The sequence below is a fragment of the Buteo buteo genome, chromosome 13 (genome assembly GCF_964188355.1).
Source record: "Buteo buteo chromosome 13, bButBut1.hap1.1, whole genome shotgun sequence".
In the NCBI taxonomy this organism is placed as follows: domain Eukaryota; kingdom Metazoa; phylum Chordata; class Aves; order Accipitriformes; family Accipitridae; genus Buteo; species Buteo buteo.
In genome coordinates this window covers 35,389,182-35,403,509 of record NC_134183.1, presented here as the reverse complement: position 1 = coordinate 35,403,509, position 14,328 = coordinate 35,389,182, and the positions used below count along the sequence as shown (strand labels likewise).

The 14,328-nt window shown below is 40.2% G+C and overlaps 1 protein-coding gene across 4 annotated transcripts; it reads left to right on the top strand.

Annotated features, from left to right (window-relative positions):
* The first annotated feature begins 5,398 nt into the window (after positions 1–5,398).
* SKIC8 (SKI8 subunit of superkiller complex) lies at positions 5,399–13,920 on the top strand. 4 transcript variants are annotated; one of them, XM_075045572.1, is made up of 11 exons: positions 5,399–5,685; positions 6,363–6,406; positions 6,500–6,527; positions 6,879–6,984; positions 7,888–8,060; positions 9,221–9,369; positions 9,724–9,817; positions 10,621–10,714; positions 11,383–11,475; positions 12,133–12,211; positions 13,629–13,920. In XM_075045572.1, exons 2-11 carry the CDS (start codon positions 6,395–6,397, stop codon positions 13,716–13,718), a joined length of 918 nt encoding a protein of 305 aa, XP_074901673.1. In that variant the 5' UTR covers positions 5,399–5,685; positions 6,363–6,394; the 3' UTR covers positions 13,719–13,920. The 4 variants fall into 4 exon arrangements, with proteins under 4 accessions (XP_074901673.1, XP_074901672.1, XP_074901670.1 ...); XM_075045571.1 differs by having other exon boundaries at positions 5,399–5,689; XM_075045569.1 differs by lacking the exon at positions 5,399–5,685 and adding an exon at positions 5,875–6,122.
* The last annotated feature ends 408 nt before the right edge of the window (positions 13,921–14,328 follow it).

The following is a 14,328-nucleotide window of genomic DNA, read 5'->3' as shown; positions in this document are numbered from 1 at the left end:
AGAGAATGTCCCACAGCAGGTGGAGGAAACTCTTTCCCTCCTCCCCGTCTCCCAGTTCAGCAACCTATTCAAACATTTGTCTACATGGATCAGAAAAAAAAGATGCTTTCTCTTGTCGTCTGCCACCACCCCTCACTACTCCACATGACCCAGATGCAAGTAGAAGATCTAGCATTCTGCGTAAAAAAAGTGCATGGAATCCCTGATGCCTTCATACTCTCACTTTGTGAGAATAATATCTTGCTTTATACAGGTAGTAACTGCAGACATTCATTCACACTTGAGAACTGAACATCACTTGAGTGATGTTTGGCATAGAAAAGTGTACCAATATGCATGTGTTACAGTATTTTTCTTCTGTAGCATCAGGTATTGTCCTGGTTTCAGCTGGGATAGAGTTAATTGTCTTCCTAGTAGCTGGTACAGTGCTGTGTTTTGAGATCAGTATGAGAAGAATGTTGATAACACTGATGTTTTCAGTTGTTGCTAAGTAATGTTCAGTCTCAAGTCAAGGATTTTTCAGCTTCTCATGCCCAGCCAGTGAGAAAGCTGGAGGGACACAAGATGTTGGGAGGGGACACAGCCAGGGCAGCTGACCCAAAGTGGCCAACGGGGTATTCCGTACCATGTGATGTCATGCCCAGTATATAAACTGGGCTCGGGAACTAACTGGGTGTCGACTGGCAGGTGGTGAGCAATTGTGCTGTGCATCATTTCTATATTCCAATCCTTTTATCATTACTGCTGTCACTTTATTAGTGTTATCATTATCATTACTGGTTTCTTCTTTTTATATTCTATTAAACCATTCTTATCTCAACCCACGAGTTTTACTTCTTTTCCTGATTTTCTCTCCCATCCCACTGGGTGGGGGGAGAGTGAGTGAGCGGCTGCGTGGTGCTTAGTTGCTGGCTGGGGTTAAACCACGATAGGTATGGATACCAAAGTAAAAAGTACACAATCAGGCTTAAAATAGTAGCTTAGATTATGTCATCATTATTTAGTTGCTCACAGCTAAACAACCAATTATTGACGGACAGCCAAAAATGTTTTCCTAGAGCTCAAGTACTTCAATTTTGGTACATAAGGTCATAGATCAGGTCCTCACTAGCTGTCAGGTATGTCTGAAGCCACAATAGCGAGGGACATGCATTAATTTTGGTAAAACATGTGAAATTCATCATACTGGAGAGAAAAGTTTTACTGCTAGATTTTACGTATGGGTTGAAACTTTGTCCTTTCTAAAAGCAAGTCCCAACCACATGCATGATGTTTTAAAGGGCCTTATTTCAGTCCTGACAAATGAGCACCAGATGTTTCTTTTTTTGTACTCGCATTTTATATAGTCATTCAACATTTCAGGCTCATGTTAAGGTCTTAGAAACTCTCTCTGATCCACCTCTCGTCCCATAAAAAAAAAGAGAAGCTGCAAGAGAGGACAAAATCAAGAATAAAATATAATAATTCTGATTAAATACAGCAAATAAATGAAGAACTTAAGTCTTTTCACAAGGATAAAGACAAGATAGGGTGAGAAAAACTCTGGGTTCAGTTATCATCAACTACAGACCAACTGTTAGATAATGTCTCATGAAGAACAATGCTTTTTGCCCTTTTTATTATTTTATTACTCCTTTCAAAACAATTGTGCTCTGAAAGCTTCCCTTTGACCTACAAATGCCATAAGCAGGAGATTAAAAGGCCTGTAATTACATCTAACCATTCTGGCTTCTCTGCAGGTGACAGTGGGGATGAGGTTGCTTCCATGGAGTACGGAGCCTAGCTTTTAGATTTATTTGTTTAATTAACTGTTTTATTTTCTTCTTTTCTTTCTAGAAGCAGCTGTTCATTCACTCCAGTCTCACTGCCCACCTCATCCCTTCTGAAAGAACCTCATCCATTCTGAAGGAAAGTGCTCTTCAGGCCAAGCTTTCCTGTGACCAGTATCCCACAAGGCACCTTGGGGTGGAACTGCACAGTGCCAATCAGAGAAAGATTTGTTCCTGCAAATGCTAAGTATTATTTTCATTCCTGTTAGGCTCAGTCTCTGGCATTTTTGATTTTCTTTTCCATTTTTGTCTGTCCCAAGAACTTTTTACTGCTTGTCGACTGAATACATTGAAAGGCTTGCTTTCTTGCTAGAGAAGCAATTTAAGTGTAAATTTAAAGCAATGTCAATGTGTAGGTACACACTGAGTTAGAGCACATACCAAGAGCTTGAGAAAAAGGTTCCATTCTTCTATCTACCACTGACTAAATTCGTCACCTTGCTTCAGATTTCACCCATCTGTGAAATGGGATAATGATCCTTCCTTAACTCACAGGGCAAGAATGTCATTAATATTTGGACTTGGTTTCAGATTCTTGAAGAAGAGCTTTTCCATTATATCATTTCACTGTTTTGGCCAGCACTTGGACTAAAGATGTGAGTGTGGCTCCAACTCTATATCCTAAAAAAGTCTGATGGCTGGGTGTGGTGCCATCAGCTGGAACATGCGGTGCCTTTACAGTGGATGTTGTGAAAAATAAGATGAGGTTGTTTTAAAGCAAAGCCTTGATTTGAACCTCTGTGAACTTCAGGGAAGTTTATACTTGTCTCCACATCCCAGTTTAGCTGCTTGGGACCATCAAAGACAAGCCTGTCAGTGAAAAAGCATATGAAGGTGCAAGAAAAGGGAAGAAAGGGGACTGCAGCTGAAAAAAAATATAACAAAGAAATAAGTGAGCAGGTGAAAAGAAACAAAAGCTGAAAGTTTATCAAATCTGCATGCAAGAAACTGGACTCATTTCAAAAATGGAACTGTAGACTGTATTAGGATCTGATTTTCTGTGGGTCTTGCTTTTGCCTCAACTACCCTGATGCTAATGTGCTACAATGGTGATGGGTGCATTATACATGCTTATAGACCGTCTTTCAAGAAAAAAGGTATGTGTACTGTGTGTAACTGTCTTCCTGGAACTTGACAGAGGGGACGGATATCTGAAATGAATGAGCAAACAGTGCAAATGCCATTCCAATTCACTCCCAGGAACACAGTCCCTTAATGGTTTCCTAGAGGCACATCAGGCAACATAAGCAGAGGATTCTTCACTCCTGCCACAACTGTTCGGTCCCCAGACACAGAAGGACATGGAATGATTGTTTCATTGTGAATGCCAACCCGTTGCTATCGGAAAGAGGTGGAGATTATCTTGATGCTGCTGCCCCATAACGGGCAGATGGTATACATCTGCATGCAGACTCCAAGCTCTGTGAGAAGCTTTGTTTCTGTGGTGCCTGCGGGTTTCTGTGACTCATCCCACACTGAATCCTAAGATGGAAAATCAAACCCAAAACTGATGGATCAGCCCTGAAAGGGACCTATAATTGAATCCAACCCTCTGCAGGTACAGTTGCGTTACACATTCCTTTTCCTAAACTGACAAGGTCGTTCCATCTTGATAACCACAAGAATACATATTCATGTATTACCCACTTGGGCACACACCACACATAACTTCAAATACCATTATCATTTTCCTCAAATCCACTAGTAAATGAATTATTTAGTGTGGAGGGGGGAGAAGAATTGACATGTCTTACAACACTTGAATGCTGTAGTGTTCATGTACCTGCAGAGCTAAAGCTCCCAGTTAATTATCTAGCCTTACTGTTTTATGGAAGTTCATGTGTCTTCAAGACCTTAATAAATCAAGGCTTACTTGGCATCCGTCTCCTGTGTAAGGCTGGGCAGGTGTTGAACTGTGAATGCTGATCTGAACTGTGACTGCAGTAGCTGGCTACAGTGGCACTCAGCCTATTATTTTTGCTCTCAATTTGTTCCCTGCAACTGAGCTTTGGGCTGGGAAGTGCCATTTGCATTGTTTAAATGGCATCTCAAAATCTTGAACTAATTCACTTCTATGTGTTAGCACAATATCAGGGTGATCACAATGTTTTTAAATACATCAGGGTTTTCCCTTGTAACATTGTTTAAAAAACTGGCATTTAATCACATATGCACTCATAAAGTACCAGTCTGATTAGGGTTGAAATATCCATATAGATACAAAGTGTGGTAGTGCTCGGGAACAAGGACAAACATATAGAAACATGCTCTCAGTTACCATTCCAAGGAGGCAGTTTATCTATAAATCAAACATGTGGTACACTTTGCTTCAGATTATCCTCTTGATGCACCAAAGCAGCATCTAATCAGCTTTCACTCTAACAAATACAGATTTGTGCCATAAGTGATGTAGGAAATAACCCACAATCTCACTCTGCACTTGCAGGAGAACAATAACAATCTTTTCCCATGAAGGTCTAAGGTGTTCCATGTACAAAGTAAATACCAGTGCACAGAAGGACTTTGCGTGATGTGAAAACTCTGGAGGGATTAGAAACACTTTGTCTGTCGAAGATTATATTACAGTACTGCAGTACTCTATACAGAATTGCAAAACCAAATCCCGATCATTTGAACATAAGGTGAAAGTATTACATTTTAACTACAAATTTAAATTTAATAATTCTTAGGAGAATCCTGGTAAGAAATAGAAATAGAATAATTTATCTTACTTTTGGAAAATGCTTACCATTACCATCACTACTAACAAGAAAACGAGAATTTCTGAAATTCAATATATTAAAGCAGTATGCCTTAAAATCCTCTCAAAGCTCAATCTAAATAATCAGAGAACTAAGCATTCTGTAATTATACGTAAGAGTTTTACCCAGATTTTCATTCTTGACTGCAGAACTGTGTTAAGACACATTCAGAATTCCTGTTTTGGTTGTTACTTTACTTACTCAGACAAGCTCTATTGATCTCAAAGAGCTTTGTGTACACATAAAGACTGATTAAAAGCTGTGGAAGGCCACTGATCCTTTGTCTTTAATTTTAAGCCTCAGGGAATCTGGTTTATTCTCCTGAACTTTAATTCTGACATTTTCTCCACTTCTAACTCAAGTAGAGGCAACAACTTGAAAAAACTCAGCTTCCAAAAAAGTCATACCTTTTTTTTTTTCTGAGACAGATGATTAGTAGGGAAACTTCCTCTCCAATGCAGTTAAAGCAGCCTTCTGTGCTGTGGTTAGAGAAATGGGCAGTACTGCTCAACTTTTACTGCAGCTCCAGGATCCTGGGAGCCAGCTGTTTATAAAGTGACCCAACAGCTCAGGGTAAGTAAATTTTGTGCTCAGTCTCCCCTGACTGATTGGCATTCCTCCTCCACATCTTTGACAAAAGGCAGCCAGCTGCAATTTTCAGTCAGGAACTTCCAACTGCTGAGGCAGCAGGCTTGAACGCATTCCTCAGTCCCTCATGCTTTCCACAGTTCACGTCATTACTACCACCACAACACCGGAGGTGTGTTATTTATAGGTATTTATGTCATACACAAAAGACGCCGACTGCTTCCGGACAGCTACCACTACAGTGACGGGTCCCTCGCCCAAGGGGTTCGTCGTCTAAGCAAGCCCGACGACATGAAGGCCTGGGAAGGGGGTACAGCGGGAAGCAAGCGGCTCCACACGGAGCCCACAGCATCGGTCCCACGGCTCTCACCGGCATCCCCTGAAGAAGGCGGCGGCGGCGGCGAGCTGGGCTGCCAACGCTCTGGCCCTTTGCGCTGCCGGGCGGCGGGAAGGCGGGAAGCCTGGGTGGGACACCCTCTGTCCGAGGACCTGCCACCGCCAGAGGGGTTGGTGAGGGCGAGCAGCGGCGGCCGGAGGGCACGAAGCCCGCTGCCTTCGCCCCCGGGGCACACCTGAGGCGCTGAGGCGGCTCCCGCCGGCGGAGGAGGGCGGCGGCGGCGGCGGCGGCAAGGGAGGGAGGGGCGGGGCGAGCCGGGCGCGCGCGGGGCGCGGGCCGCGGGCCGCCGCCGCCGCCGCCGTTGGGGCGAAGGGAGCGGAGCGGCCTTGGCCGCAGGGCGGCAGTAGAGAGGTCGAGGCCGGAGGTCCTCTCTGTTGTTGCGGCGGAGAGAAGGGCTGTGGGGAGAGGCGCTCTCGCCGCGCTCTCGGTGGTTAGCAAGACGCTGTCGCAGCGCGACGGCGGCTGTGGTGGTGACGGTTGGTGGCGGGCGGAAGGCTCTGTGTCCGGCTCGGCACGGCTCGGCTCGGCTCGGCTCGGCACGGCACGGTACCGCACCGGCACCGCGAGGGAGGGCGAAGGCGGCGGCGGCGGCGGGCCGAAGGGAGGCCGCGGCGGGGGTGCCGGGCCTTTGCGTGGCGGGCGCTTCCCGCCGTGCGAGCGGAGGGTGACAGAAAGGCCGGGTTTCCCTCGGGAAATCCTGTGCCTGCCGCGTTTTCTCCTTTCCGAACGGTGTCTCTGAGGCAGAGTCTTATTGCTGAGCCTAATGGGTGGGTTTTCTCCTTCCAGAGCATTGCTGTTAAGATTGCTGCCATAAAGACATGACCACACAGGTAAATAAAAAAGCAGCGCTAATCAAACTAATCGCTACCTTGATATTTTTTTTAGGCTGCTCATACGTAATATTAATTATTTTTTCTTTCTAGTACGGTATTCTCTTCAAGCAAGAGCAAGGTGAGAAAGCACTGACATGTATTCAATAATACTGGTCTTCTTGGATGATGTAAAATTGATAATGGCAGATGTACCTGTGAGATGACCTGGATTATGTTTATATTAAGTATAAATCTGAATAACTCAAAAATAGCTATGCGGTCTTTTCAACAGTGACCTTGGTGAACAGAGTGCATCATGTGTTTTCAAACTATGAAAACAGTGACAAGGCTCTGGGAGCACCGATAGACCTGAAGAGCAAGGTCTAGTCAACATTACAATCGGCAGTTTTAGCGTTACCAAAACTGGTAGTTGTCTTCCATCAAAAGGAAACACTTAATTTTTAATTTCTATGCTTAAATTCTCTTTTAGCTCACGATGATGCCATTTGGTCAGTTGCCTGGGGAAAAAATAAAAAAGATGGTTCTGAAACAGTGATCTCTGGTTCTTTGGATGATCTAGTGAAGGTCTGGAAGTGGTAAGTGAAGCACTCCATATTAACCAGTTTTACGCCTTGGAAGTAGCCATTATGGAGATACAGCAGTCTTGAATTTCCATAATTTGCAGGGATGTTAGAAGTTACATGAGGGAAGGGGTAGCCTGGCACACAGAACTGTTCTCTTGAGCAAGTTTATCCGCATCAATATGTGCTTTCCCTTGGAGTGGTGGCATTCTGATATGCTTCTAATTTTTGAAGAACGTGAACCGTTTTGCAAATGTGTGTCAAATTTTATATGTCATCTGCCAGAGAAAAGTACTACTTGATGTATTACTAAACCAAAGAATTAGAAATGCACGTTTTTATGAGACAATGCACTGGGAGCATGGGTACTGTGAAAGGAATAATGGGAATAGAGTAAAAGAGGAAATGACATCTTTTTAATTAAAAAAAAAAAAATCCTCATAATCCTCATACAAGTGACACAGAAGTGTGGTTTTGCAAAGAAATTGTTCTGTCTCTTAGCCAAAGCAGTATTAAGTATGTGCTTCACTTCAGTGACATGAGTAGCTCTGTTGTGGTGATTATAAAAACATCGGTCATTGCGTTTCACGCTACGCTGACAGATTAACAGTCTGCTGTGTAAGTACCCATGTATTGATGTGCAATGGAAATTTCCATGGGACTACTTACAGACTTAAGGTGAAGTACATGCTTTGCAGAAATATGGTAAATGATTGATCTGTTGGTTCTTTCCTGTAAGTACAGAGAGCAATTTGTGTGTAGCAATCTTCACATTTCATGGGTGAAGTTAGAATCCCCTTTTGTTGAACAAAATGCAGAAATGTGGGTTGTCTTGTTTGTTTGTTTTGTCTGAGGTTGGAGATCAGTTAAGTCCCCCCAGCTATTCATAACTAGGGTTTTCTTTCCCTTGGAAAAAAGGAATGATGAAAAATTGGATCTACAGTGGACTTTGGAGGGTCACCAGCTGGGCGTGGTATCTGTGGATATCAGCCACATGGGCTCCATTGCAGCATCCAGCTCCCTAGATGCCCATATTCGCCTTTGGGATTTAGAAACTGGCAAACAAATCAAGTCAATAGATGCTGGTCCTGGTAAGATTTCAGTGTTAAGCTGTCTCTGCGTAAGAAGTATACTTACTCTAGAGAGTAAATACTGTACAGTGTATAATTAGGGTATATGAGATGACTAGGTTTTTTTTTTTAAATCTTTCTTTGCAAAAATCTTAGTGATTTTATGAACTCAACATACAAGTAGTATCAGACAACTTTACATTTATCTTTTCACATGACTTATGCTTTCTCAGATACATTTAGATATGCTTTTTGCTAGATGCATAAAGCATCTAAGAATGGAAGATGGAAGAATGGAAACCATTCTGCTTGCTCTTACAGATGTATTGATAAAAGGATATTTTAAAAAATAATCCAAATGCTTATTCAAATTGATTTACAAAGACAGCCTGAACTTTCTTCATAAGCACTGCACTGCACTGAATTTGAGCTGTATGTGTGATGTTTGTTTATGCAGTACATCCAATCCTGAGTGAGCAAGTCAAAACACAGTAAAACTGAAGTCTGAATCAATGTTACATCCTCCAGGTTGGAATTCAGGGCCTAAGATCTTATCCTAAATATTTCATTGGTCCACTGGCATTCCCTAATTTAAGAATAATCTTGCAGTGTTTTAGGTGATTAATATTAAGCTTATAGAAAAAAACCTGTGAATTATATTATGCCAGATAAACACATTGTACTGCTGTAAAAAGGTACGTTTTTTTAAATTCCGTTGCAAGGAATGTTGATCTATGTTATGTTCATATATCTGCATTTCTTCTGCATCTTCTTTGCTTTGCTAGATACTAGTGTTGCTTTCTCTTACTGGTTTAATATCTTTTGGTACCAAGAGAAAAGTAAGAATTTAGACTTAACTTATGCAGTCTTAAAATCTAAATTTATTGTTATAGGAGGGTCTAACAAGCTCAAGGTCTTACTAGAAAATGTAATCTTTCACTAAACAGAAATAAATGGCTCAAGCTATGGTCCATTAATTGCTTCCATAGAAGGATGTTACCTTTAGTGAGCTTGTACACTCTTCTTATGAGTATGTAGTAGAGTTTAGAGTATTAAGAGTGGTAGTATTAAGAAGAGCAGTTAGGGGGTCAAATGTCTAAACTGATGCATACAGAACTGACATTGTTGAATAAGAACTAGAAAGAGCATTCAGCTAACTGATTTTTTTCTTTGTAATACAGTTGATGCTTGGTCCCTGGCTTTTTCACCTGATTCCCAGTACCTTGCAACAGGAAGTCATGTGGGAAAAGTAAATATTTTTGGTGTTGAAACCGGAAAGAAAGAATATTCTCTGGACACCAGAGGAAAGTTCATCCTTAGCATTGCATATGTAAGAAGCAGAATTGATAATTTCTTATGTGAAATTGCTGTTGCTCTAATTGTTACAAATCAGATATTTTTGTTTCCATCTATCAGTTTATCTCTACGTAATATTAAATGGCAGCCATTCTTTGATAGTTCCAAATATAAACTGCATGACATTCCCCCCTTCATCTATCAAAAATGTACTTTGATCTTGCTTATATGTGTATAGTGAATAAGTTAGCTGAAGTCTTCAGGATTTTTGGAGCCCAGGTATCTTGCATAGATCATATTTGTGAAAAGTTGCCAAGAGCGTGTCGGGGAGGTACATAGCATAAATGCAAACAGTTGTTAAATGCATACTTTTTGTGTTTTATTACAGAGTCCAGATGGAAAATACTTAGCCAGTGGAGCGATAGATGGCATTATCAATATTTTTGATATTGCAACTGGAAAACTTCTGCATACGCTAGAAGGTAATGGTTTGTGTATTTGCAATATCCAAGTTGTGACTTCATTCCTCAACAAAATTAAAGGATATAACGCAAGTCAGAATAAGATACAACAGCTGTGGCATAAATGGTTGATGTTTTTGTCCATTAGGCAGTATTTTGTTATTTAGTGTGCTGTTACTTAAACCACTTAAAATATTAGAATATTAGAGGCAAACTGTAAACTCAGGCTTGCATCATAAATGCCTATCTCAAAAGGTACAGTCAGTAATGCTTAATTAAATTCTTAAGTTGCAGTTTCTTCTTGTATTGCAGTGCAGTACAAGGGAATGAAGCTAAGCCAAATGTGTGCTGCCATCCGTATGATTTTTCTTTTCACTATGGTATCAGTTTTACAGCAATTTATTCCCATTTTAAAAAATAACCAAACATTTTATGTTTTAGAAGATGTGCATTTTTCTAACAGATGAACAGGCTTTTAATGTTCATGCAGTATCTGTCCAGTTGTAGACTTAATTAAAAACCCCAACCACTTAAAAAATACGAAATAATATTAGAAAATGTGACCTAATTTCTAATAGAGATCCACAGCTGAAAAAATAAGATACTTTTGTGTTGCAGTGGACATGCCTTAACATTCAAAGTTCATAATTACTGTCAGTTTCCATTTTATGTTGTGAGAAGAAGCCTGTAGAGGCATAGAGAGAAAGACTCTTCAGAGATTGCTTTCTTTTCACAGGGAATGCTGTTCTGGTGTAGCTTCTTAAGCACTGTCATTAGTAAGAGGAATAGCTACATTCTAAGCCATATATAACTTTGAATTTCAGGTCATGCAATGCCTATTCGTTCACTGACATTTTCTCCAGATTCTCAGTTACTTGTAACTGCTTCAGATGACGGCTATATCAAAATCTACGATGTGTAAGTTGTTATTTTGCAAGACATGCTAACAGGAAAATAACTGTTCAGAAAGGCTGATACTGTAAAAAATACATTAAATCCTCTGCTCTCTATAATTCCCTTGAGCTTTTGGTGACTTCTTTATGTAATAAATAATCTTAAAGTACTATGCACTTAGATTGTTTTTAAAAAATGCATAGGTGGATGCCAGCCTTAACTTGAAAACAAATTACTTCCCTCATATTTGCCCTGTAGGCAACAGGCTAATTGTTTTGTATATCTGTCCTGTGTGTTTGTGTTTACCCATCTTAAACATCTGTTCTGTACCCAAGAAATTATATTTATGACCTATTTCTGTTGCATTGTGCAAAAACTTGGAAGACCCTGGGAGGAAAAGGCACTGCTGTAGTAATCTTCACTCCCCTAAACCTGCACTATTTTGCCTTCTTCATGCTGAAACTGTTTTGTCCACCAGTGCATCTTCTTAGTGACTTCTTTTTATGTTAACCATTTGAAATGGAAAACCAGAATCTGTTGTAACACCATTTCAGCTTGGATGAACAAATGTCCAGAAGTCACCTTCCATGACCTTGCACTGAACCATTCCCGACTGCACTAGCTAGAGTATATTCCTGTTGCTTTTTCCCTGGAATTCACAACCCAAATGTTAAAATTTGTTCTTTCCACAGGCAACATGCAAACTTGGCTGGCACGTTAAGTGGTCATGGATCCTGGGTATTAAATGTAGCATTTTGTCCTGATGATACCCATTTTGTTTCCAGGTATTGAAGATTTTTAACTTGTTTATGCTTACTGAAAAAAAAAATATTATAAAGGGAGATGGATCATAAAAAGTAAATGTGTACAAATTGCAATGGAATCTATAATGGAATAACATACATTACAATTAAAGACTCAAGAGCCAATCTGTGATGTGATAACAGTTGTAGTGAATAGTATTTTTTAGTGCAGGTCATCCCACTGCAGTGTTGTAGTTCCCTACAGGTGAAGAACATCTAAACCTAAGAGAAGGGCAATTTGAATCTCAATACTGAAAAAATGCTGTTGAATTAAAAAGTACAACCTCATGTAGTAGTACATTCATCTAGTTGAACTTTAGTGTTAACTCTTAGAGCCGCTTAGGCAATTGGGGGACCAAGTATATGTAACAGGAGTGTCTTTATCCAAAGAACTTGCTTCAAAGAATTTTCTGGCTAAAATGGGAGTCTTTGTTTTCATGTTGTAGATATTGAAACAATACATGTATTTTAAAGGTAACTGGAACCTAGCAGAAGATGTGCTCCTTTGCTACTTCATCCCTGTACTTAATGGGTGAAAGAGGGTTTATTATGTCTACTGTATGAGATCTTTTAAGCTTTGCACTAAACTGTAGTTAATCTATTAATTTAAACATTGATCAATAATATATTTTCTTTCAGTTCATCTGATAAAAGTGTAAAAGTTTGGGATGCTGGAACGAGAACCTGTGTTCACACTTTCTTGGACCACCAAGATCAGGTATGTCTACTATTGTTTTATCTAGGTCACTGTGTTCACAGGAGAACTTTAGTTATGTAGTTGTGCACATTTGTGCTTCAACTTGGTGCTATAGCTTCAGGGCTGCGCTTTACCTTGCTGTAACGAAATCTTAGAAATTGTTCATCACTATTTGGCACTTAATATTGAATTAATACTCCAAGTGTGTAGGTTGATCTCTTCTAAGTAATTACATTTTTCAGGTCCAAATAAAGGCAATCCTGAGTGGCCAAAAGGATTCTTACCAGACTGTATTTTTTATCTTTTGTCTATGGTCTTACTTATTTCTATCACTTACACAGTGTGTGAATGTGTAAGGGGGGAAAATACTTATTTAAAAGGATGGAATTATCTAAAAAGGTGCTTGAAAGCTCCCTTGAAACTTGGGACTTTTTCCTCCTCTTATGTCTGTAATACCCTACTTTTTTTTTTTTTTCCCCCTCAGTGATAGCTACCTGTGAGGGAAGTCGGATATCTACCAAATGTTAGGTGTTAAGTGGAATGATGCTATTTTTTAACGGATCATAGAGGAAGACTTAAAGGAAATTATTTCAGATTTTATTTGGGCTATTTCTTCCATAGTACTTTTTTGCTGGTAACCTTCTTTTCAGTTATCTATAGCTATGGGGGTTTTAGTATTGAAGTACCAAGCAGAATTGGATTTCCAGTGTTGTTTTAGCTGTTGTTTATAACCTTCTAAGTTTGTGGAAGGTAGAGATGTATCGGCTTTTGCTAAGGCTCTTTTTAATGCAAAATGGTATAGAAGATTCCACAAAACATGCTGTTGTCAATATACCCATTCTGCAATCCCATGCTAATATGCTGGGTAGCCTTCACTCTTCCTGATGGAGATGGGGGTCACTTAAGAGTTTTGTAACTGTCGTTAAGTCAAGTCACAGGACTGACCTGAATTTTTCTGAGTTTTGCACTGATAAGTAAATGGCTCACTTAATTAGCCCAAGGATAAACTGGATCATTCTTCAGTCTGTCACGATCTGTCAGTCTGCGTGAACAATACTTCCTCTCTTGCTTTCCTGAAAGCACCGTAAAATAACTCTTTTCAGAAAGGAAAGATGGGATGGATAAGAGTGAAAATGTTAGGCCTGATCTGCACAAAGCGGGGCAAGTACATTTCAGCCTTTTTCAAGTGTCTTTAGATTGTGTAATCCATCATCAGTAGGAGTGGAATGTACAAACTTGTCAGGCTACTAGATGGCAGTGTCCTTCTCTGGTGCATCAAGCTCATCTGCTGTTAAAGCAGAAGCCATGATCAGGCCAGCTCTAATAAGGTGATCTTAAATAATCTTCCTTCTTCTCCTTGTTGTAGTCAGTAAATATGACTGCTATGAAGCCATTTTTTCATTCCCTGTCACTAACCTTGTGTATGTCCTCTTTGCAGGTTTGGGGAGTGAAGTACAATGGAAGTGGGTCCAAAATTGTATCTGTTGGAGATGATCAAGAAATTCACATTTATGACTGTCCAGTTTAAATGTCTTAACTCAGACCCTCTGGTTCACTCTTGTGGCAGTATCTGGGAATACTACCATCCTTCTACGTCATTTTTTAGTATTATAAAAGCATTTTAGTAATGCTGATCTGCAAAATCAGGTATGTTTGTATGTAATCTTGATTTTGTTTAGCATGAGAGAAAGCTTTACTTTTTTTAAAATAAAAGCTCCAGATGCAAGTAACTTGTGTGTCATCTTTGGAAAAATGTATTTTTGGAAATATGTAGTCATGGGTGAAGTAACTGCACAGTTAATCTCCCCTGCCTTTATACATAAATAGACTGGAGCTGAAAGCGTTGACCACATCTCACGGCAGCTTATTTTAGCAGAAGGAAAAGTGACTGAGGGTGGGTGGTGTACGCATGGGAAAGGAGAGCCTGCACTCATCTGGATGTTGTCCCCATGTATGCAGTAGGGTCATGCAAGTTGAACACCTGTTCTGGTAATTGTATGGTGATATACAGCTTATTCATCATGGTTTAACTTCACTGAAGAGTGCTAGTTGCTTCCAACCCTGACTTAATACAAACTCTACTAGAAAACAAGATAAAAGGAAAAAAGCTTTAATGTGATCATTCTACTGTGGTATCT